General features: G+C 45.7%; 2 protein-coding genes across 19 annotated transcripts in view; both read left to right on the forward strand.

The window, feature by feature from the left end:
• Window positions 1–66: 66 nt before the first annotated feature.
• Window positions 67–6,762, forward strand: LOC128914297 (dimethylaniline monooxygenase [N-oxide-forming] 4-like). Its single transcript, XM_054213102.1, has 9 exons — window positions 67–253; window positions 1,452–1,621; window positions 1,910–2,098; window positions 2,459–2,621; window positions 3,016–3,161; window positions 3,508–3,707; window positions 3,887–4,239; window positions 4,546–4,615; window positions 5,928–6,762. The coding sequence occupies exons 2-9, from the start codon at window positions 1,490–1,492 to the stop codon at window positions 6,313–6,315; spliced, it is 1,641 nt and encodes a 546-aa protein (XP_054069077.1). The 5' UTR covers window positions 67–253; window positions 1,452–1,489; the 3' UTR covers window positions 6,316–6,762.
• Window positions 6,763–7,294: 532 nt separating this feature from the next.
• The window catches only part of PRRC2C (proline rich coiled-coil 2C), a 77,040-nt gene continuing 63,499 nt past the window's right edge, over window positions 7,295–20,835 (forward strand). For 8 of the 18 annotated variants that reach the window (XM_054213090.1, XM_054213088.1, XM_054213086.1 and 5 more), the window contains exon 1: window positions 7,297–7,454. The gene's annotated coding sequence lies outside the window, so the exon portion shown is untranslated. Of the gene's footprint in view, window positions 7,455–20,835 lie in introns of all 18 variants that reach the window. The other 10 variants (XM_054213082.1, XM_054213093.1, XM_054213091.1 and 7 more) reach the window with 4 other exon arrangements.

A 20,835-nucleotide genomic window follows, 5' to 3' on the forward strand; every position in this document is an offset into this window, starting at 1 on the left:
GCAGCGTGGGAAACCCCCTTGGGATTTCGGTCCGGATTTCCACCCAGCACCGCCGCGGGGAGGTGGAGAACTTTCTGCCAGGGCATTTAAACAAAGCAGAGCAGGGGAGCACGGGTGTAAAGGTCGCTGGTGCAAGAGCTGCGGCGAGCAGCCCGGACTTCAGCCTTTCCTTAAAATCTGTGGCAAGAGAAACTCGAAGCAAAGTTCGGCCGAAGCCTGAGCAGCGAAGGCACAGCGCTTGCCCCGGGCCAAGGTTTGCTCCTCTCTTCTCTCCAGCTGGGTTTTTGCAGACTTTAAAAGCGAGCAGCCGGCTTTCGGGGGTTTTGGCATTTGCCCCCAGCTTCGCCTCGCTGCTGGCAGGGGGAGAGGGGGTATCACAGGGACCCTCCGGAGTGAAGCCATCTGTAGGCAACGCTGGAAAAAAGCAGGGTGACTTTAGCACCCCGGGCACGTTGCTTACCCTTTCCCAAAGCCAAGGGAGGCTCCGGAAACCGGGGGGCGGGTGAGTGTCGGTATGTCCTGTCCTGTTCCTGCAGATCCAGGAGCGGCTCAGGCTGGGCTTTCAGATGCAGAGGGGGGGGTTTTGCTCCTCCCTCATTTTTCCCTGGCTTTCTGCAGTTTCCTCCCATTCCTGTTTATGCTAACATATTTTTTGGACACAAAAATGGGTAGAAAAAAAAGTTATAAATGACTCTTTCTTCAGACTCTGCGGTAGGAGTGTTTGTTATCTAATCAAAGTTCACGTGGGTTCATTTTTTCCTTTTTTTTTTTTTTTTTTTTTCTGGCTTTCCAGTGAAGCTCGGTGCAGCTCAGTTTACACACCCTGAGCCTTCAAGTTCCTCTCATTTATACCCTGCGTTTCCTGGGTTTCTTACCTTTTGTATATTCTGTAATCCCAGCTGCACTTTCACGGTGCTGTCTAACTTCTGAATCGCTGTGCCGTGCCCCTGCTCAGTCAGGCATCCCTTTTTTTTTTTTTAAAAAAAACCAAAAAAACCCTTTTTGTTTTCGAGAGAATGCCCTTTAATGGGAAATTAAAAAGGAAAGTGTGAAAACGAGCCAGCTTAGCTGAAATTGTTTCTTGAAAAGGTTTCAGGGGGCTCACTTTGTGCAGGCAGAAGCAGATAGAGCTGCGAGCCCCTTCCCCTTCTTTGCACACCCTGGTTTGGGCCAGAAAAGGGAAAAAATAGAAGCAGCAGCGCAGCGAGGTTTAAGAGTGCCTCCTTTTGCCATGCCTGCAGGAGGGGAATCACTGGGCATTCCATGTGGGATTAACACAGCGGGAAGGGTAATGAGCAGTGTCCATCCATAACGCTCCAGTCAGGATGGCTTTCTGCAAGGACAGTTTTCCTATGTAGACACCTGCAGCCAGAGAAGAGCAGGGGTGTTTTGCTGGGGATGGGAAAAAGGGATTGGTGTTTCTGCTAATTCCTGGGCTGTTTTATTTCCAGTTGCTCACACGCCGGCCCGTTGCCTGCTGTGGGACAGCATGGTGCAGCGCGTGGCTGTTATCGGGGCCGGGGTCGGCGGGTTGGTGTCCATCAAGTGCTGCCTGGACGAGGGGCTGGAGCCTACCTGCTTTGAGAGGAGCGAGGACATCGGGGGGATCTGGCGCTACACGGTCAGTGGGAGGATTGTCCCTGGGTTTGCCCCCTCCCTTGGATGCCCTTTGCCTGCAGCACAGAGGAAAGGGTGGCCATGCCCTCAAGGACCATCCCTGTCCCGGGCACAGGGCTCCCCCTGACTCCAAGGTAAAGGAGGAGATGGAGGGAACAGAAGCCATGGTCAGCAGGTGCTAGTCCTGGTTTATTCCTTGTACCCGAATGCAAAGAGGAAAAATACTCAAATACTGTGGGGGGAGAAAGTCCTTCCCTGCGCACCTGCAAACAGCACTGCTGGCTTCACACAGGACTCCATGGACAGTGGGAGGGTCAGCGTCTACCGCTCGGTCATCACCAACACCTCCAAGGAGATGTCCTGCTTCAGCGACTTCCCCTGCCCAGAGGATTTTCCCAATTACCTACCACATGGCCTCCTCCTGGAGTACTTTCGGATGTACGCCCGGCACTTCAACCTCCTGCGGCACATACGCTTCAAGGTGAGCGGGGACCCCAAACACTATGGGGAGGAGAGCCATCAGTGGCTGCAGATACCAGGGCGTCACCCAGGTGGGATGGGACAATACCAGGTGCGATCCCGCAAGGACAAGTGCCTTTCGCATCCTGAGTGCAGCCTTTTTGGCTCCATGTTTTTAATTAGGCTGCTTAAAGATGGGCTGCCTGGTGTTGACGCCTCAATGCCATCACCAGGGGAAAGGTGCAGGGTGGGATTTAACAGCTTCAGAGGTGACATGCAGCTCCCCAGGGACCCAGCCTGCCCCCAGCAGCCCTTGGCAGGCAGGTCCTCTCCAAAACGTGGTGCAGTCCCCAGCTGCTGTTTTGTTGGGCTTTGTTGCAAGACGACAGCTCTCAGCGTGAGGAGGCGCCCAGATTTCGCCACCTCGGGCCAGTGGGAGGTGGTCACCGAGACCGACGGCGTCCGAGAGTCGCACATCTTCGATGCCGTCATGGTTTGCACCGGCCATTACCAGGAGCCCTACTTACCATTGGCTTCTTTCCCAGGTAAGCCCTGCCTCAGCAGCGGGGTGGGCTGGGGCTGCTGGGTTTCACCCAGCACCCATGGGTCCCTCGGCTGCATTTTCCTCTGCTCCACAAAGCCCTCCCACTGGGACAGGTGGGACCCTCTCCCTATGGGAATGATGAAGGGCATTCCTGCGAATGGGAAAAATACCTCATAAAGATGCAGCCGGGCTCTTGCATGAGAATTTGCAAAGCAGGACCGAGCCGAGGAGGTGCAGGAAGGTGGCATCACCCAGGGAGCCAAGACCTCCAACGGGCTTCTCAGCTGCAAGCAGAGGTGGGAGGTGGGGAGTCGGGGGCTGCAGGGGGTCTGGGCACGAGGCTGGGGTAAGAAATTGGAGCTGGCAGTAGGAGATGCTCCTTGCTCTCTACCTAGGCATTGACACTCGCTTCAAAGGCCAGTACCTCCACAGCCGGGAATACAAAGACGTGGAGGCTTTCCGGGGAAAGCGGGTCCTCGTGGTTGGCATTGGCAACACCGGCGGCGACCTCTCCGTGGAGCTGAGCCATGTGGCTGCGAAGGTACAGATCCATGGCTGTGCCGAGCCCAGCCAGGGACCAGGAGAGCCAGTGGCTCGGGGTATGCGCAGGCAGCTTTGCCCGCCGGGTTTCTCAATTAATAGCACTTCAAATTGACGGCAACTGAAGAAGCTCTGCAAGTCCTGGAGAGTTTGGGTCACTTGAGGAGTGGCCATCAGCAGCTGTGGGAACTTTGCAGAAGCTACCATGAGCTGTTTGGTTCATCCTGATGCCATCTCCTTCCCTCGGGATAACTCCCTGAGCTCCCAAGTGCAGGAGATGGGATTTGCCATTCCGGGCAAAAAAGGCAAAGAGATGGCAGGAAGCTGAGACCTGCCTTCTCCCCCAGGTGTTCCTCAGCACCAGGAGCAGCACATGGGTGTTCAGCCGGGTCTCGGACCACGGCTTTCCCTTCGATATGGTCAGCACCACCCGCTTCAACCACTTTCTCGACTGGCTTCTCCCGTCAGCCCTCACAAGGAGGATCAGATTTCGGAAGTTCAATTCATGGTTTAACCATGAAAACTATGGCTTGGCTTCCACCAAAAGGTGTTTTTTCTGACTATTTTGTTGGTCGATCGGGGGGGTTTAATGGCATGAAATGCTTGCTTTTTAATTTCAGGGGTTATTTGTGGAATAGAAAAGCATTGGAGGGGAACTCCGGCCATGGAAGATGTTTTGGGTTTCTCCCGGATGCTAACATTGCTGTCCTCTTTTTCACCTGCAAGCTCATACTTTAAAGTAATTATCAATGAAGAGCTGCCGTTTTGTCTCCTCTCTGGGACCATTGTGTTGAAGCCAAATGTGAAGGAGTTCACCGAAAACTCTGCTGTTTTTGAAGACGGGACAATTGAAGAAAACATCGACGTGGTGCTCTTCGCCACGGGCTACATCTTCTCGTTTCCCTTCCTTGAAGAGTCGGTTCGCAGCCTCTTCGATGATAACCGCTCCCTCTATAAAAGCATCTTCCCTCCCCAGCTGGAAAAGCCAACGCTGGCCATCATTGGCTTAGTCCAACTCACCGGCTCTCTGATGGTGGGAACAGAAATGCAGGCTCGCTGGGTGACGGGGATCTTTGCAGGTGGGAGACGTGATGCAGGGATGGGGGGATCTGCTGGGGTGGGAGGTTTCGAGCAGCCTGACTTGCTGTCCACAGAACCCAGGGCATATTTCAGCTCCTGCCACCGTGCCCATGGTGGCCACTGGCATTAGTTAGCACTGTAGCCTCTGCTCCCCAGCTGCATCCTCATATCCCTGCTGCTCCATGCACACTGCTGTAAACATCAAGCACAAACACTCTTGGTAAAGGGGCTGGCAGCATGGGAAGAGGGTGAACTTTTCAGCTTGAGGTGCTGCTGGAGGTCTCTGGTTTCTCTGTTCTTCTCAGGATGGAACAAGCTCCCTCCCACCAGCAGGATGATGGCTGATGTTTTGAAGAAGAAGCCGCCGGTCAAAAGGTGTGTGATGCTCCTGTGCTGGGGGTGTGATGGGTGCCGTGTGCCAGGATAACCCCAGGGAAAGGGGGACCCTATGGTGGTCGTGGGAGGGACCCACCTAGGACAGCCAATTCTTCTTGGATGCATTTACTCCTTTGCCACCCATAGCAAGGTGGGGAAATGCTGTTGTGGCTCCTTTATCGATGACGGACCAAGACACCAAGGGCAAAAGGCTCTGGAGGCAGTTTATGGCAAAATCCAGGACCTGCAGGTCCCCTCGACCAGGCCTTCAAGCCATGTCCTTATTCCCAGCATGTCAAGGTGGAGGTTTGGTTTCCTCCAGACTAAGGGTGCCATCTCGTGGCTTCTGCCTCCCAAATCCAGGCAGCGAGGAGCGCTGGGGTCAGGGCCAAGCCCCATCTAGAATCTCCACTGGAGCCAGGCGATGCAGGTGGGGGACCGTTTGGTGGCAGTTTTTGACAGGTCAAGTCAAGGCTGTAATTTGTCTTTTGGGTATGTGGGAGCTAACTTCCTGCCTTGTCGGCACTGGGATTTTACAGGAGGTGGAGACGTGTCCTCAAGGCTGTGGGACAGGTGATGGTGGATGTACTGCCTTGGGATGAAGGAGGGGACCTATGGCCAGGTGGGGTGCAAGCTGGGTTAGGTCTGCCAGCAAGGCGGAGCTGGCTTATAGGACACTGGTGAAAATGTGGGACAAAACAGAGCCATGGGGATTGTTACCAGGAACCCCGGCGATTGTAGACATGATGCTGTTACACAGAAATATAGGAGTCTGAGGTGAAACGGAGCTAAACTCGAGGCTGTCCTGAATTTGCAGAAGCAGATTCAGCACAAGTCCTCCCTCCTGTGAGGAAGATGAGGCCTCAAGTGGAAAAACCCTAGAGGTCCCTCCCAGCATGGGAAGCTTTCTGCATCTCCCAGTTTTTCCCAGTCCCCTTGGCAGTCTTATTTGTGAATGTCCACCCCTCTCCCTCTCAAAATTGGCCAAATCCACACCCGTGAACCTCGGGGAAGGACACAGCGTGGGTATTTGTAGCATTACAATGATGGCGGTATAATGCTAGAATAATTTTTGAGGCCACAACTGGGTTGCAGAGACAAAAGAAGCTTCTGCCTATTCCCTGTCCCAGGAAACTGCTGGGACCAACCCCACCGAGGGTCTTTTGGTGCCTTTAGGTTTATTTGGGGCTGAGGGAGCTCAGCCATGGAGATTGGGGCTCAACCAACGTCTGCGCCCAGAACTTCTGCTTTACGTGGAGCTGGGAACCAAGATGGGATGATGCTATTTCGTCTCTTTTACATCCCATTGCAGGAATCCATCCGAGAGGGAGAACTTGAAGATTAGTTTCATCAGCTACGTCGATGAAATTGCTTTGTGCGCTGGCATAAAGCCCAATGTGCTGAGGCTGCTCCTGACGGACCCCCGGCTGGCCCTGGCCATCTTCTTTGGCCCCTGTACCCCCTACCAGTACCGGCTGGTGGGACGGGGGAAGTGGAGCGGGGCCAGAGACGCCATCCTGACTCAGTGGCAGCGGACGCTGAAGCCCTTGAGAACTCGGGTTGTGGATGACTCCTCCAGCGGCTCCTCCGGCTGGCGTTGGATGTGCCTCCTGGCCCTGCCAGTGGCTCTCACAGCAGGTTTCCTCCTTTCTAAATACCCCCAGCCAGGCTGGAGCCTCCGGGCAGGTCCCCGTCTGTAGGAGAAACCTGGTGAGACCTGGTCCTGGGTGAGCTGGGGATGGTGCTGAGTGCCCTCAGTGGGGCTGGAGCTGGCCCAGCGCTGGCAGGAGCCTGGAGCCTGGCGCTGTCTGGTGTCTGGCCTCGTCCTGCCAGTGCTTCGCACCCACCAAGGGCCGTACAGAGCTTTTCCCCCAAACCTACCACAATCTGTGTCCGTGTTGCGCTAGCACCAGGCTGGATCTCCAGAGGGCTTTTGGGAAGAGCCATTTTGGGATGGGCTGGTGTGACACAACCAGTCGCCCCCCCAGCCCAGATCTTGCTCTGTAAGATTTCATCAAGACCCACAACAGCTCAAGATTTTTTTTCAGAAACACTAACTGTCGAGATCTTTGTCTTTATCTGGCAACTTTTGGGACACGAGGGAGGGAGCCACAAAATAAACCTCACGGATTTGGGCTTCTCTGATAGGTTTATTAACGGTTTATTAACGGGGGAGGGGTCAAGTGCACCCAGTGCCCTGAGCCGTGGCGGGGGGAGACCCTGTCCTAAGAAATAACATCTGCAGTGACAAATCCAGGTGGGCGAGCGTCCCCCCGGGGGACCCTGAAGCCCAGGGGGAGAAGGCAGCGCCTCCCCACGCACCCGCAGGTACCTCCAACCCGGGGCTTTGGCTGCAAACCCCGCGGGCGGGCGCTGCGGCCGGAGGGAAACCGTGTCCCCCAGCCGTCCGTCCCCCCACCCTCCCCGGCGACAGAGCTCCCGCTCGGCGGCGGGCGCGGGGCGCTGCCGGTCCCCACGCGTGGGGACGGGGACGGAGACGAGGACGGGGGGCCGCCGCCCGCGTTCCCGCGCCGCCAGGGGGCGCTCCGGGGGCGCCGCGCGCCTGCCCGCCCGCCCGCGCGACTGCGGCACGGCGTGGCTACGTGAGCGGCGGCGCGGGGGGCGGAGCCGGCGGCGAGGCGGGTGCGTGTGCGCGCGCGCGCGCGGCGCGGTGAGGTCAGACGTCGTTGGCGCCGGCTTGGCCGCCCGCCATCTTGGCCCCTGTGTGGAGAGCGGCTGTGTGAGGCGCGGCGTCGCGGCGCCGGGAGCGGCAGCGGCCTCGCCGAGTCCGGGAGCCTCCGGGGAGGCCGGAGCGCCGGCCCGCCGCCCTGTGCGCCAGGTAAGTGGTGGCGGCGCCGCCGCCTCCCGCAGTTTCCCCCCGCCGGCCTGCGGAGCGGACCGGCGCCGGGAGGAGCGGGCGAGCGGCCTGCGCCGCATGGCCCCGGGCGGGGGCGGCTTCCGCCCGGCCTAGCGGCGGTGGCCCCGCAGCCGACGGGGACGGGGTGCCCCCGGGGGCCGGCTGCCCGCCGCGGCCGGGCGGAGGGAGGTGGCGCGGCGCTGGGCCCGCGGCGGGCGGGCGGGCGGGCCGGGCTGCCCCGCGCCGCTGGGCCGCGCCGCACCGCATCGCCGCCTGGGGCCGGCCGCGCCCCGCGCCGGGCCCAGCGCCGGGCCTCGCCCGGGGGTGGCGGGAGGGTACTGCTGTGGTGGGGACGGCTGAGGACGGCTTTTGCGGGTGCGTTGCTTTTTTTTGTCCCGCCCTCCCTCCTGCCCTCCATTCTCCACCCCCGCCTTTCTTTTTTAACGGCTCCCGGTCTCTCTCTCTCTCGGGAGATTACTCGAGAAACGCGCCGTCCCCTTCGTGCGTTTGCGCTCACTTTGTGGCTGTGATTCTTCCTCCAGAAACGCGGGGGGAGGGGAGCCTTTTCTTACGGGATGCTGGAGGCATATGCAGGGCACAGCGCTTTGGTTTTCTAACTCTGAAATATTCATCCACAGTTCTTGAGATGTACAGTAAAAGGCTGTTCCTAGGTTATTTGGTGTAGAACTGAGTGAAGAACCGTTCAGGAAGGTGTTATTTCTGCTCCTAAGGGCAAGATTTGTAGGGATGGGGTGAGAATAGTTATGGGTGTTGTTATCGATAGCGCTTAAAGGATTGTGTGAGCATGGTTAGATGACACGGCTAAAATTCAGGCAGCCAGTCTGCAGTGGGCATAATGCAGGGGGCAGGATGGGAGCCATCACCTAGGCATGCAGGGATTGAAAATTTTGGGGCTAAAAGTGGCCCAGATAGTTTCTGGTTCAGGCCCCTTTTATGGGGAAGGGGAGCATGCATGAGAGCATGGTGCTGGGCTTTGAATGGAACATTTTGGGTTTTTTTTATTTCCTTTTTGTGTCTCACGTGTGTATTTTGTAAGTTTGTTCCTTTGTGAAAGGTCTTGAACTCTGTATAATTGAGGAGGGACTATTTTTACATGGTGCTCTTTGATTACTGGGGTCAGATAGGTGCATTAGTAGAAATTAGCATTATTTCCCACAGAAGGAACAGGACTCTAATTTTTAATAGCTTTATTTCTTCTGCAGTGAGGTGTCAGGCCTACTTATTGTCTAGTCTTAAGAGCTCTGCTTAGACAAGAAACTCCTTTTGAAAGAAGGAGGAAACAGGACATGATCTCATTTGTCCATCATTGAGAAACAAAAGGATTACCGTTTAATACTCACTGCTAGGAGCTGAATGGCTGTAAATTTCCTTTGAATTACATAGTCTAGAGAATTTTTTTTCAGCGTTACTCTTGGGGTCTTTTAGTGCAACTCTGTTAGAGTCTCCTTGGGTCTAAGGAATCTCAAAGTTTTGGGAATTCTTTGAACTTAGTGAATGTTTAATGAAAAGGCAGTTTGTCCCTCAGAATATTGCGCTTAGTGAGTGAGGAGTATGATCGCTTTCTTGGAGGTGTGTGCTTAAGAGGTGGCTGTTCAAATTGAACTGAGAACTGGTATAGGCCAGTGCTTGTATGCAGAGACTAGGCTTGTGGTCTGTGAGTGTCTCTGTTACTTAGAAGTCTGCCTTAGTGTATATGTGTTTCCTGCATAAATTATATTGCTTTGGACATAATAATTGCTTATGAAATATATATAAATCAATACACAGCCATTTCTTTGAGTTTTGCCAATAGAAATATTTTGTCTCTTTGCAGTTCAGTAGCAATTTGTAATTTCTTTACTCATTTAGGCTTCATAACAGGAACCCTAGCTTTTTGTAGAGCAGTCTGTAAAAATAGTTACATCATTCTGCAGCTTTAACTTGGTTGCTGGAATCCTTGTTCAGTGGTACAGGTTTATGGTATGCATTTTCTGTAGGTCCTGTTTCCCCGCATCCTGAAGTCTACTAGGGAAAGTGAAATGGGCCACAAAGAGCAAGGAAAAGATTATGCAGTTCGGAAGGGAGCTCTCATGTAGGTTTTGTTCTGTCTGAGTAAATGCTGTGCGTTGATAAGGAGAAAGAATGTAAGTCAAGGCAGTGAGTATGTTGCATGGGGCTAATGTTGGCCAGGTGTCCTAGGTTACTAAAAGTGCAAGCCCTTTATTCCAGAATATTTTCCAGGCTAACAAACAGAAGTGATGTAAAAGTGGGGAGAGCATAGAAAATGTAGTCTAAATATCATATAAGGGTGGCATGGATAAGAGGCTTAGATGTGCAGATAGAAAGAAAAAGGTAACTTTTGCAGAATGATTAAACCCTTTTGTAGTGTGATCTTGCTGAGGATAAACCATCGTGTGGCGTATTGGAGATGTGAGCAAAGAAAAAGTATTCCTCCTCTTTCTGTTGAAGGAAGAGTGGAACATCTTCAGAGGCTGTATACAGTAATGGAGGGTTTGAGGGGAAAAAAAAGCTCCACCCTGAAAATGCACCACCTTTCCACTAGTTGGGGATGGATGTTGGGCTTGTAATGATGGGGCTGCCAGTGGTGTTTTACTGGTAGAACCAGTTGTTCATCTTCTGTAGGAAATTTTTTTCTTCGCTCAACTTCATGCCCTCATTATTTATTTTTTTTTCGGGTCTGGGTTTTATAAAACCCCATAGAAACTTCTCATGGGTGAAAGCAGGTGTAAAAATAAAAGCTGAGATTTGTGTGAGGAGGTGGGAGGAAATAATAATGCATGCGTGTTGGTGAAATGAAAACGGAGTGGACAGAAGTCTTAAAAAAATGCATAAAGAGCAGAGGAAGATGAAGTCCTAATAAAAATCAGATGAAGACAGCTTTTATGTCTATGAAGAACAGGCTAACAGAAATAGACTGTTTTTATTACAAATACCTTAGCCATTACATAACATTCTAACTAAATGCTAACGAACTACTCTGTTACAGATTGCAAACACGTATTAAAGGGAGAAGCTGTGTATCATTCACATTGTTTTGTTTTTATGTATTTGACACTGTCTTGGTTAACAGTAAAATTATAGTGCAGAATCAACATTATATATCTTCAATCCGAAGTATAATGATAATAAATTTTAACTTATATGTATGTGAAAATAATGTGTGCTACTCTTTCAGGGGCTTACAACACCAGAGACAGGAATTACTGCATTTTATATTCAGGTACATCAAATGCAGAAGTAGTGCCTGAAAAACTGTGGCATCACCCAGTGCCTAGTGACTGAGAGAAGAGGCATCTATTAAATACCTCTTTAAATCACTGTACAACTGACTCCTATGTGAAATGGTGTTTTTACTCAATTTTTAGTTATTTGGGATAGAAGATGTAGCTCATCGTGCTCAGAGGTACCAAAACATTTTTCGTAGTAAAACCATCAGTGTCTAGGTTGCCTGTTTTTTGCTGCACTGCTTTCTTAAGCTAACACATCAGACTTTGCTTAGAAGAGCAAACCGTTTTCAGGCTGTCCTCATTAAATCATGGAAGCAGCTACTGCTTGTTTTAAAATTAATATTTTGTAAGCATGTGACCTTAGTATTCCTAGATTTTAGTGCTTGTAAATTTTAATTTATACTTTAAAATTATGACTGCAGCCTTAAATTGTATTTGCAGGAGTAAGGGCTTAAATTATTCCTGCCTCAAGAAACCTTATTTGCTAATTTGAATCTTCAGCTAAGGTGGAAGTGCAGGAACAACCTCATTTTGTTTGAGAAGCCAATGATTTTCTCCCAATTTAAGACTTCATATACTTTAGGACTTAAATATTTCAAAATAACCATATGTTCCACTGAAGGACCTCGCTGTCTTTAGATGAGTGCATTGATGTTTTTTCATTTTGTAAAAAATAAATTGCCATGTTCACAGGGCTTGTTTTATAATAGTGTTTAGGATAGTTTGTGCTTCCTGTACAGGTGTATCTAGGTGTATATGTAGGTGCACAGCAAAGGTGTTCTAGTGAGGAGGAAGGATAACATTTTCTCTTGCCAATGTGTGTAAGTAGTCTGTAGGAAAGATGCATTCTAGTATGAAAAATTGGTCTTTGGCTTGCGGTGTAGCTACTTGGTTAATTTGCTGGAGTCGCTTTGGTTAGGAGATGTTTTTCGTGCCACAGATCAAGCTATCGCTATGGACAGAGCTTTGTAGTATGCACTTAGCTTTGGATAAAGAAAAGTCTCTTGATAAGTATTTTGGTAATATATTGAGCCTTCTTCATTATTTACCTACTGCATCTTGAAAGCAGAGTATCAAGGACACATGGGATTATTTTTCTTCTAAGCAAAATAAACAGAGAACCAAGAGCAACTGAAGATGTTAAACTCCATCTGTAGCCATTTTGCAGCTGCAAGTTAACTTCCATGGAAAATGGGGTCTGTAAATCTGAAAGGCAGATACATAAAGCTGGGTATGCTGGTAAGGCTTTTCTAATTTAGCTGCTAATCTTTTTTTTTTTTAACCAAAATATGAATGAATCCAGTTTAAAGCAGAGGCCTGAGGTTGCCCCCTACTGTAATTAAAGTGTTGTCCAGAACTGTTGTCACTGTGGTTTTCGCAGCTGCATCTCTTACATGCTGAGCATTCTTTCAGTGAAGGAGACTGTCTCTGCCCCAGCAAACTAGTGAGTCAGAGGGGAAAAAGAACATGTAACCAGAGATCCAGAGGATAACAGGCAGCAGGTAGAAGAGACTGTTTGTGGGCAGCCGTGAGCTCTCTCCAAGCTGGACCACATCAAGGAGCAAATTCTACCACCTTTGTATGCGCAGGAGTGAAGTTTTTTTATTGATGCTGTCAATGGTGTATTATAAGCTGGTACATTTGGCAACCCTCGCACTCAGTATCACAGTGGTAGTATCTTGATATCCTTAAAAGCAAATATGCTGTAATATGTCTTAATACGGAGGAGAAATTATGATAATTTTTGATGGACATGAATCAGGTTAGGAATATATTAGGAGTTAAAGGTAACACAGAATTTGGGTATTGTGCAAGGTGGGAAGTTTTGAAAGTGGTGACAAGTAGCTTAAGTCATTACATAACTGATTAGAGTTACTGGTTTTGAACAGGTTTTTTTATTGTGCTGCGGTTGTACAGAACTCTGTATAAAATTGTTTGTTCTGTAGATTCCTACTGTTGGGGACTGTGCTTCCGTCTTCGGGTTGGACCCTTCAATAACAAAAGTACCTTGAGAAGGTGAACAGAAAAAAGTTGTGAAAAATAGCTAGTGAAGAGGGAATTCATTTTGGCACATGTGTTCTTAATAGGAATGGAAATCCTGAAGGATGGCCCTAGAGTGGTTCTTTTGTGCTTCCGAAATATTCTGAAAGAGCTCATGAAAAGAAGAGCTTGCCTGAACATTATTTCAAAGGAATATCTAACTGATTTCTGAAGTCAAAAACCTTAGGTGTAACTATTTATGTTACTTAAGGACTGATCTATGAATAGGAGCTTTGGAAAAGCAAGTTTGCACAAAAACCTCTACTTATTTGCAGCTGAGGTCAGGAGTACTTTAAAGATGCAGAAAGGTATGATGTGGAGAGAAATCCACTGCCCAAAGTGAATTGTGGTTCCTTGGGAAGAACGCTGAAACTAAGTGTCACTTCCTCTGTCAAGAAATGTTCATTATTACAGTGGCGCTTGGAAACTGTGGTAAAGGAGCAGGAAATGGAAGTACTTAAAAAGATTCTTCCAGTTATTCACAGCAAGGAATGGCTTTACATTTGTCTCTCAAACTGTCCTGCCCTCTTCCACTGTCCGGTTCAACATGGAGTGGGTGGGGAGAGTTGGAAATATGCCATCAATTTAAATGACATTGTTTCAGAGTTTGTAATAAAGCGCAAGGGCTTTTGCAGTGAGAGTATTAAAACGAAAGGAAAAAATGAAACAGTGGAGAGCTGGGTGATTTTAAATGACTGCAACTTCTGCTGTTCATCTGTTGGGAATCTGGTCTATTTTCATGTACCTATTGATTATCTTTCGTCAGCTTCCTAAAAAGAAGTGTTCTGCACCAAACGCTGTGGCAGATTTAAGGAGTGAACTCTTGTTCAGCTCAGCTGTTGTTTCTGGTAACTTATCTCAGACAGCCGCCCGCAGAAGAACAGATCCTGAGCACTGTTCAGCCTGCAGCTGGAGTCAGATCTGCTGAAGCGCAGCCATAAGGGAACCGCAAATCGCTGTTATTCTGTTTAGAAATAAGAGAAAATCCAGTAATATGTGGAGATTTCTTGCACATACCTTTTTTGCTGTAGGGTGCAAGCAATTCTGCTTCCTTTATTCTTGCAAATGGATCCTCAAACCCACCATCATCGCCAGTTCTGATTATTCTTTTTGTGCAATTAAATCTAAATGTAGCAAATGCAGAGAAGTGCCGACCATTTGGATATTTTCAGCACTCATTTGAACAGACATGGGAACATCTGCATGTCATCTGTTGTGTGGCTTCTTTTGCAGCCCCACTGTGGACTTCTCTTTTGCTCCCCTGTTCTCAGCCTGACAGAGGAACCACTACTCAGGATGCTGCGAAGAATGAGACTCCCCATGTTGCTTTCTGTGTGTGGGGGGACAATGCGTATGCTAGTATTTTTGCCTTTCCAGGCTTCTGCTGGATGGCGTGATGCAGTTGAGCAAGAACAAAGTGGTACTTGTGACAGCATGTTAAGTGCGTCTGTAATTTTTTTTAAGAACCGTTTGTGATCTTAAGCAGTACCAGATGCCTTTACAGAGAGTGGCTGTGGTCCGGATAAACTGACCTAAATTAGTTTCTAAGAAGCCGAGTGAGTAGTTATAATTTTTTCAGTTAAAAAAGAATTTTGATAAGTAAGACAGGTCACGTTAGTTTTCTATATTCGGGGAAAAGTGCTGCCTACCAACCTACTATTTGAATACTGTACTTTGATAGCAGGTATGTGGCTTGTTTCTGCAAGAATTTGCCTTAATTTATTCCCTTATCTTTTTCTCATATAGGCAGCGATTCAGTTTTGAGAGCTTTGAAATTTTCTCATTCTTCTAAATAATGGAAATTTCTTTAATAAATGCTTTTGCAAATCTTGAAAATAAATATCTCATTTGGCATCTGCAAGTTGAAAAGCTAATTGGGTGAAAGCACTTGCATTGTTCTGTTCCCAGAAGTAATGAGAACGCATCTCATTATGATGCTGTCCTTAATTGTATAGAAACTGTTCTCTTTTTTTTTTTTTCCTGGTCCTGGCTTCCTTCCAGCACTTCAAAACTCCTGCCACAATTAAAAATTTACAGTTTTAAAAAGTTTCTTAACCAACTGCATGTAACTGGAAAATTTAAAATCTGCCTTGCAAAAAATTTGCCCTAATGCTTAGTGACAAAGAAATAAAGACTTGTTAAGAAATTGTCAGGCTAAGAAGGAATAAAATAGCCTGCCTTAAAAGTAAGTTGCAAAGAAGTTTTGGATCTTACGTTTTCAGAAATGAATACATTTTTAGTTGAAATGTACTCAGTAATCTTGCAAAACATCTAAATTATTGTAATTTATGTTTGACGATTATCAGAACACAGCAAGAATAGCTGTGTTGTGTTACTGCATTAGCTTTATGGTGTGCTAGTTCTGACCTGTGTGGCACACACTGTCAATCTACTGGAATATTTTGAAAAATTCTTTCTGGCAAAGAAGCTGTTTAAATGTACTTTGATAACTTGAAAATGGACTGGTACTCAAAGGAATGCTTCTAATATAGTGCAGTTAGTAGTTATTAATCTTTGTCATTTTTATTTGAGCTGCAGCGGTGGTATTAAGTTTCTTTCCGCTAGTCCGGTTTATGTAGAACAAATGAGTAAATGAGGTAGATGCTTGTAATACCAGTGAAGGCGGCTGCAGTATCTTTTACGTGGTCACTATACCCCACTGGTGAAATTTCAGTTTAGTAACTGTGTTCTCATATAATATAGATTGTAGTCCTTGAGAAACAAGATTTGTTTTGCATTGCTGCTTTGTTGTACCTCATCCTAAACTGAGAACTGCTCTGAAAAGAATTGTAAGCTCATTCCACTAGCCTGTCAGTCATTACTATTTGAGTTTGCCAACAGACATACAGAGAACTATTTCTTTTAAGCATGAGTCCACATTTACTTCAGTGATCAGTGGGAAGCTATCTGGGACAAATGCAACCTTCCAAAACTGTGACTGTAAGGACAGAAGCAAGATAGGCTGGATCAGTGTTGAAGTTGGTGCATTTGTGCCAAGATCATTCTAGTAGAGGTGAATGCTGAACCCAGTGTGCATTTGATCTAGTGGCACATACGGGGTTTGTCATTCTCATAATTTTATGGTGCCTGTGATGTGTACAACTTCAACCTTTAGGTCGTTCTCTTTATTGTTTGGATGTTTGCAAATTTCATCATATCTTAAACTAAAGAACTATCCCCCAGGTTGCAAAGAAGTTTGAAAAAATGATAAAAGTAAATTTTCTAAACTCAGAAGCCAAATTCTGTCTAGATATTTTAAGCTGGTGATGAATTTTTTTGTCTACACAGAAGATAAGAGACTTAAGGCTGAGTATTTCACTTCTTGAAGGTACCTGAATGCTAGAGTAAGTATAGGAGATTTCTGTAGGAGTCTTACATGCCTAAAGGTTCTGCTGCTGGACATAAAGATGTTGGATTTTCATTTCAGAACTTTGATATAAATATTCTAAGCAGGATGGGTTTTAGAGTGCTTGTGTATTTAATTTGGTATAAGCTGGATAGTTACTCTTGAAATTACTTAACTGTACTTTAGGCATTCAGGGGGAGAGTATGTGTGGCTTTGTGGTGAAATGTGAAGGTGCAGTGATAAGTCTAATGATGCTCCAGACTAGGAAGCTGTAGGCAATAGTAGAGGCTTTTTTGTTAAAACTCTCTGGTGATGCGTGTACCCTGTTCTGTTACGTAACTTCAGGTAATTCAAGGAATTACGTTATACTGTTGTTTTCTTCTGAAATTCTGGAAATAGTGTTTAATGTGACAAGAAAGAGAGGGGAGCTTTGGCACTTTATCATGTGTATTTAGGTCGAAGATATAAAATACGTTGAAGGGAGTTTCTTAATTTGACCTTGTTTGATTCTTGATACCAAGTTTCTTGTATAAAAATTACTATCAAGATACTTGTATAAAAATTGATTTCTACTTTAACTGTAAGCTTACCTTTAAAATACAATGCTATTGTCTTTCCTTTACAGAGGATGTAAATTTATTATAAAGAGTGAAAACCATAATGTAAAGACCCAGGAACAGTAGTCTGAGGAAATGTTTTTCCCTGCTGGGACAAAGGGCAGGGGTTGGTTGCCAGTTGGTCCTGAGCTGCCTCTCAGTCACCTGCTCATCTGATGCTGGTTAGGAGGTGTCTGCACTTGGACATCGTTCACTGCCTGTTGCATGGGAGGTGCATCTGTTGCTTTCTTAATGTTCCTTTTTCTGTGGCTTATGTTCCTTTTTCTGTGGTGGTGTGCTGCCTCCTTACAAATATTGTTTATTGTCTGGGAAGCCCCAGTGAGTCTATTTGTATCCTAGTAGCTACAAAGTAAAAGTTAAATATGTTGCTCGTTCTTGGTGAGACTCTGAATGGTAGCAGTGAAACTACCCATAAAAAGTTGCTAGTGACTGCTAACTTGAGTCACGGGCTGGAAACTTCTAATAGCCGTCAGGAGCTTCATTCCCATTGACTGTAGCAGGAGATAGATGCCTAGATTGAAAGCATTGTGGCTTTAGTCTAAAATCTAAACTGAAATTTAATTTCTGTTCATCAGCCTTTTCCGGTGAGAGAGGTGATGCCAGTGCTTTGTCCTTCCAGCTTTTTCCATAGGAAAAGAGATTTTTTTCTTTTTCTTTTTTTTTTTTTTTTTCATTTGATCCACTTCTTTATTACCTTCATTCTGCTTGATGTGATAAGGATTTAAAGATCTGCATTGGATGTTCTCACAGCCAAAATAATTCTGTTTGGGGATTTGGAGAGAATCTTACTTTTATTTTCAAGAGAATTTGCTTTACTTCAGTACCCAGCCTTCTCTTTGCAAGGATGACAAGAAAGTATTTTAAAAAAAAAAAAAAGGTAGTCCTTATTTGGTCATCTTTTAGGAGCTATCAGCCTTTAAAACCTGCTACCTTTGTACATCTCAAAAACATGGCTTTTTGATAATTTGTAACATGCCTTCTATAGCCAGTCTCATGCTACTTATCTTAAATGTTTTATTGATAGCACTTTGTACATTTTAGTTTTTAATCGCTTCTAGTGATAGAACTGGGTTTATATCTCAAATGTGGAAAAATCTACAGCCATAAGAGTACTTAAAATTTTAATTATAAAGCTAAAGTAGACAGAGGTTTTAGGTCTTCTACATGTACAATAGTTGAGAACTGAATGAAAATTTTAGGGAGGTGCTTACTAATTTCAGAATTTTGTTCATAAGAATAGCTGTATATATGTTTGAGTTTCTCTAAGTTATCTCCTTTCTTCCTTGTAAAAGGCAAAAGTATAAGTGTTGTGTTGATGAACAGCTTCTATTATCCAGTAGAAAATAGGAGACCAAAACTGGGTCACTGGTGTAAAACATGGAAGAAAGAGACATATATAAACACTGAAAGTGTTGGATCCCTGGGTAAGGGTATTGCCTTAGATAATATTTAGTTAATGTTTGACAAAATATTGAATGCTTTATTTGATAGTCTAAATGTAAACATGCAAAAAAAAATTAAACTAAACAAAATGAAAACTGTCCTTTCTTTTCCCAGAGTTCTTAACTAGCTGTACTGGCATAATTCTGTCTCTGAGAGGGGTACCATAATCTCTCTGTTACCTGAGGTCACTTCAGAAGGAGGAGATTTCATAAGCAGTACAGGTATCAGAAATTATCCTAGCTAAAAGAAAGAAGCTGTGTGACACATGAAAGTACTTAGTGCATTTTTGACACTTTTATCGCCAGTGTGAGTTCATCATCTCTGTGGCTTTTTGATCCCTTGTTATATGGGCACATTTAAAAAGACACGCTGATCATGATTGATCCTATGGATCAAGCTTCTTTTGGCAGGGCTGTTCCACAGGGATATGATTTCTGCGCATGTTAAGTGAAATGTTCATGCACGTTTAGTTAAATATATATCCAAATTGTGGATAGAGACAAATTTGAGGTTTACATGGTTACTGTCCTTTTATCTGTGGTTTTTTACTCCAGCCAGCTGCTCTTAACTCATTTTTCCTTTTGTTCTCAAGAATGCCCTGGAAAAAAAATTAACAGAACTGACAGATTGTTTTAGTCCATGCTAATATTTTTCTGCTGCAGGATGTCCTAAAAGTTTATTTTAAAAGTGTTAATCGCTGCTATTAGTGCCTTGTTAGACTTGAGAGTCTCCTAATAAAAGTTCCCTGAGATGTTGGGGTTTGTTGCTGGTTGTCCTGTTGGAAGGCTGTATTCTAGGTGACTTGGATTTCTCACAGAAGACAGTTCAACAAGCTGCCTTCCAGTCTTTCTAAGGCAGCGAAAGATTTGCTTGCTCTATCAATTGCTAGTTTAAACTAACATATGCTTTGTGGTACAGTTAGTTTCTGTGTAGACTTTTTGTGGGTGGCTAATTTTGATTGTTTTTCACTGCTTAGCTTAGTAGCTCTATTTAGGCTGCTGTTAGAGGTCTCTTAGAACTGATGCAGACTTATTTGTGGATGCTCATTTCTGGCATTCAGAGACTGCGTTTTTGTAAGATGCGTCTGTGGGATAATGTCCTAAAATGGCTTTCTTCTGTCATGATGTTTTCCACCTGACATATCTAGTTTTGGTAGTGTTTTGGAAAGACTTTCTTAAGCTTTAAAAGGGGAGTAATTTGAAGAATGATAGAACTAGCAAAGCCTGCTTTCCTACAGCTTTGTCTCATGACAGCGTGCTTTGGTTCTAAGGAGCAAAACTCGTTTTGATTTTCCGTTTGGTGGCCATTAACAATACTCTTCTATAGATTGTCTTGTACCTCAGGGATCAGGCTGCGCTATGGTTTTTCTTCTGAGGTGATGGGTGCAAAAGAGATGGTGATTAAGAGTTTTCTTTTCCTACTCTGCCACCTACCTTCAAAGAATTTATAGAATCAATGCAATCTTTACATTGTGTACCCTCATTGTGTACCCTCTTTCAAGCTCTGCTGAAAACCACTGCACCCAAAATCTAGAGATGGGGAAGAAAAATAGAGATGGAAATATGTATTAGCCTGACTTTCTAAGGAAATAAAACTTGGTATAGATTTTGCTCAAGAATGAGTTGTAGTGATGTCTACCCAGAACTCTGCAGATCTGGAGAGCTTCTATTCTTGTAGGTCATAGAGCTGTCTGAGATGCAAGAAATAGAAGCTCAGAAGTCCCCAAAGTCTTTACTGCAATTTTCAGCTTGCTTAGCAACAACCTACTTGACAGTGAACCCTGCTGCAGATTGCTTGGGGGTGCAGAAATCCTGGCCTTAGAGGCTTTTTTAGATACTTTGATTTGTCAGAGACTTTTGCTAATTAAGCATTGCTGGAGGTTTTTGAAGCTTGTTTTCATGTCATGTTAAGCTGACTAGTGCTGAAGCTATTAAGAATTCTTAGTAGTGGGATAAATGTCCAAAATGTTAGGTGGTTTACTTGTTTGTTTGTTTTTTAATAAATATTAGGCCTGAAAGCCTCAGTCCTAGAATGATGTTTTGAGCACTAGAAAGTTGTAAATATAAGGTCATCAATAAGAGATTGTTAGTGTGTATTGTTTGTAAACACCTGTGTCAGAGAAGTGAAGTCGGTATGTTTAATTGTAATTCCATTTGTTATTTGTGTGCAAGCTTCTCTGTGCAAAACCATGTATTTAGTAATTACACAATATTTTTGAGTGTTCATTTAAAATAGCAGGGTTCCTTGATAATGGGTTACAAATAAAGCATGAGACAGACTTTTTTGGGTTCCAAGTACATTGAGTCTGGCATCCTGAGTTTCTCTGCTTTAAGCTGCCTTTATATTTCTGTAAGAGATCTAAATTAGTCTCTTTTCTGAAGATCACACGGTTGTTTTTCAGAATTTAATATCTAGCTGCAGATTATGCTTAGGTTTTACAGTTAAGAGGAAACTTCTTCAGTGAAGCTCTAGAATCTGAATATGCCAGACTTACAGTTGAAATGAAACCTCTCCTTTCTAGCTGAAATTTTTAATGCCATGTTATTTACCTGGGTGTTTGTGCGCAATGGTATTTTGAAATTGATAACACTGAATTTGGGAACATCTTCCTCTAACACCAATTAAGCATGTGGCAAAAAAACTTCTTCTTTTTTTTTAAGTTGTATTAT

The sequence above is a fragment of the Rissa tridactyla genome, chromosome 8 (genome assembly GCF_028500815.1).
Source record: "Rissa tridactyla isolate bRisTri1 chromosome 8, bRisTri1.patW.cur.20221130, whole genome shotgun sequence".
In the NCBI taxonomy this organism is placed as follows: domain Eukaryota; kingdom Metazoa; phylum Chordata; class Aves; order Charadriiformes; family Laridae; genus Rissa; species Rissa tridactyla.

Excerpts from the sequence above, each read along its gene's own strand:
- LOC128914297 (XM_054213102.1), top strand. The coding sequence starts at position 1,490 with ATGGTGCAGCGCGTGGCTGTTATCGGGGCCGGGGTCGGCGGGTTGGTG. Across the intron at positions 1,622-1,909 it reads GGGGGATCTGGCGCTACACG|GACTCCATGGACAGTGGGAG; the intron begins GTCAGTGGGAGG and ends GGCTTCACACAG. Across the intron at positions 2,622-3,015 it reads ACCATTGGCTTCTTTCCCAG|GCATTGACACTCGCTTCAAA; the intron begins GTAAGCCCTGCC and ends CTCTCTACCTAG.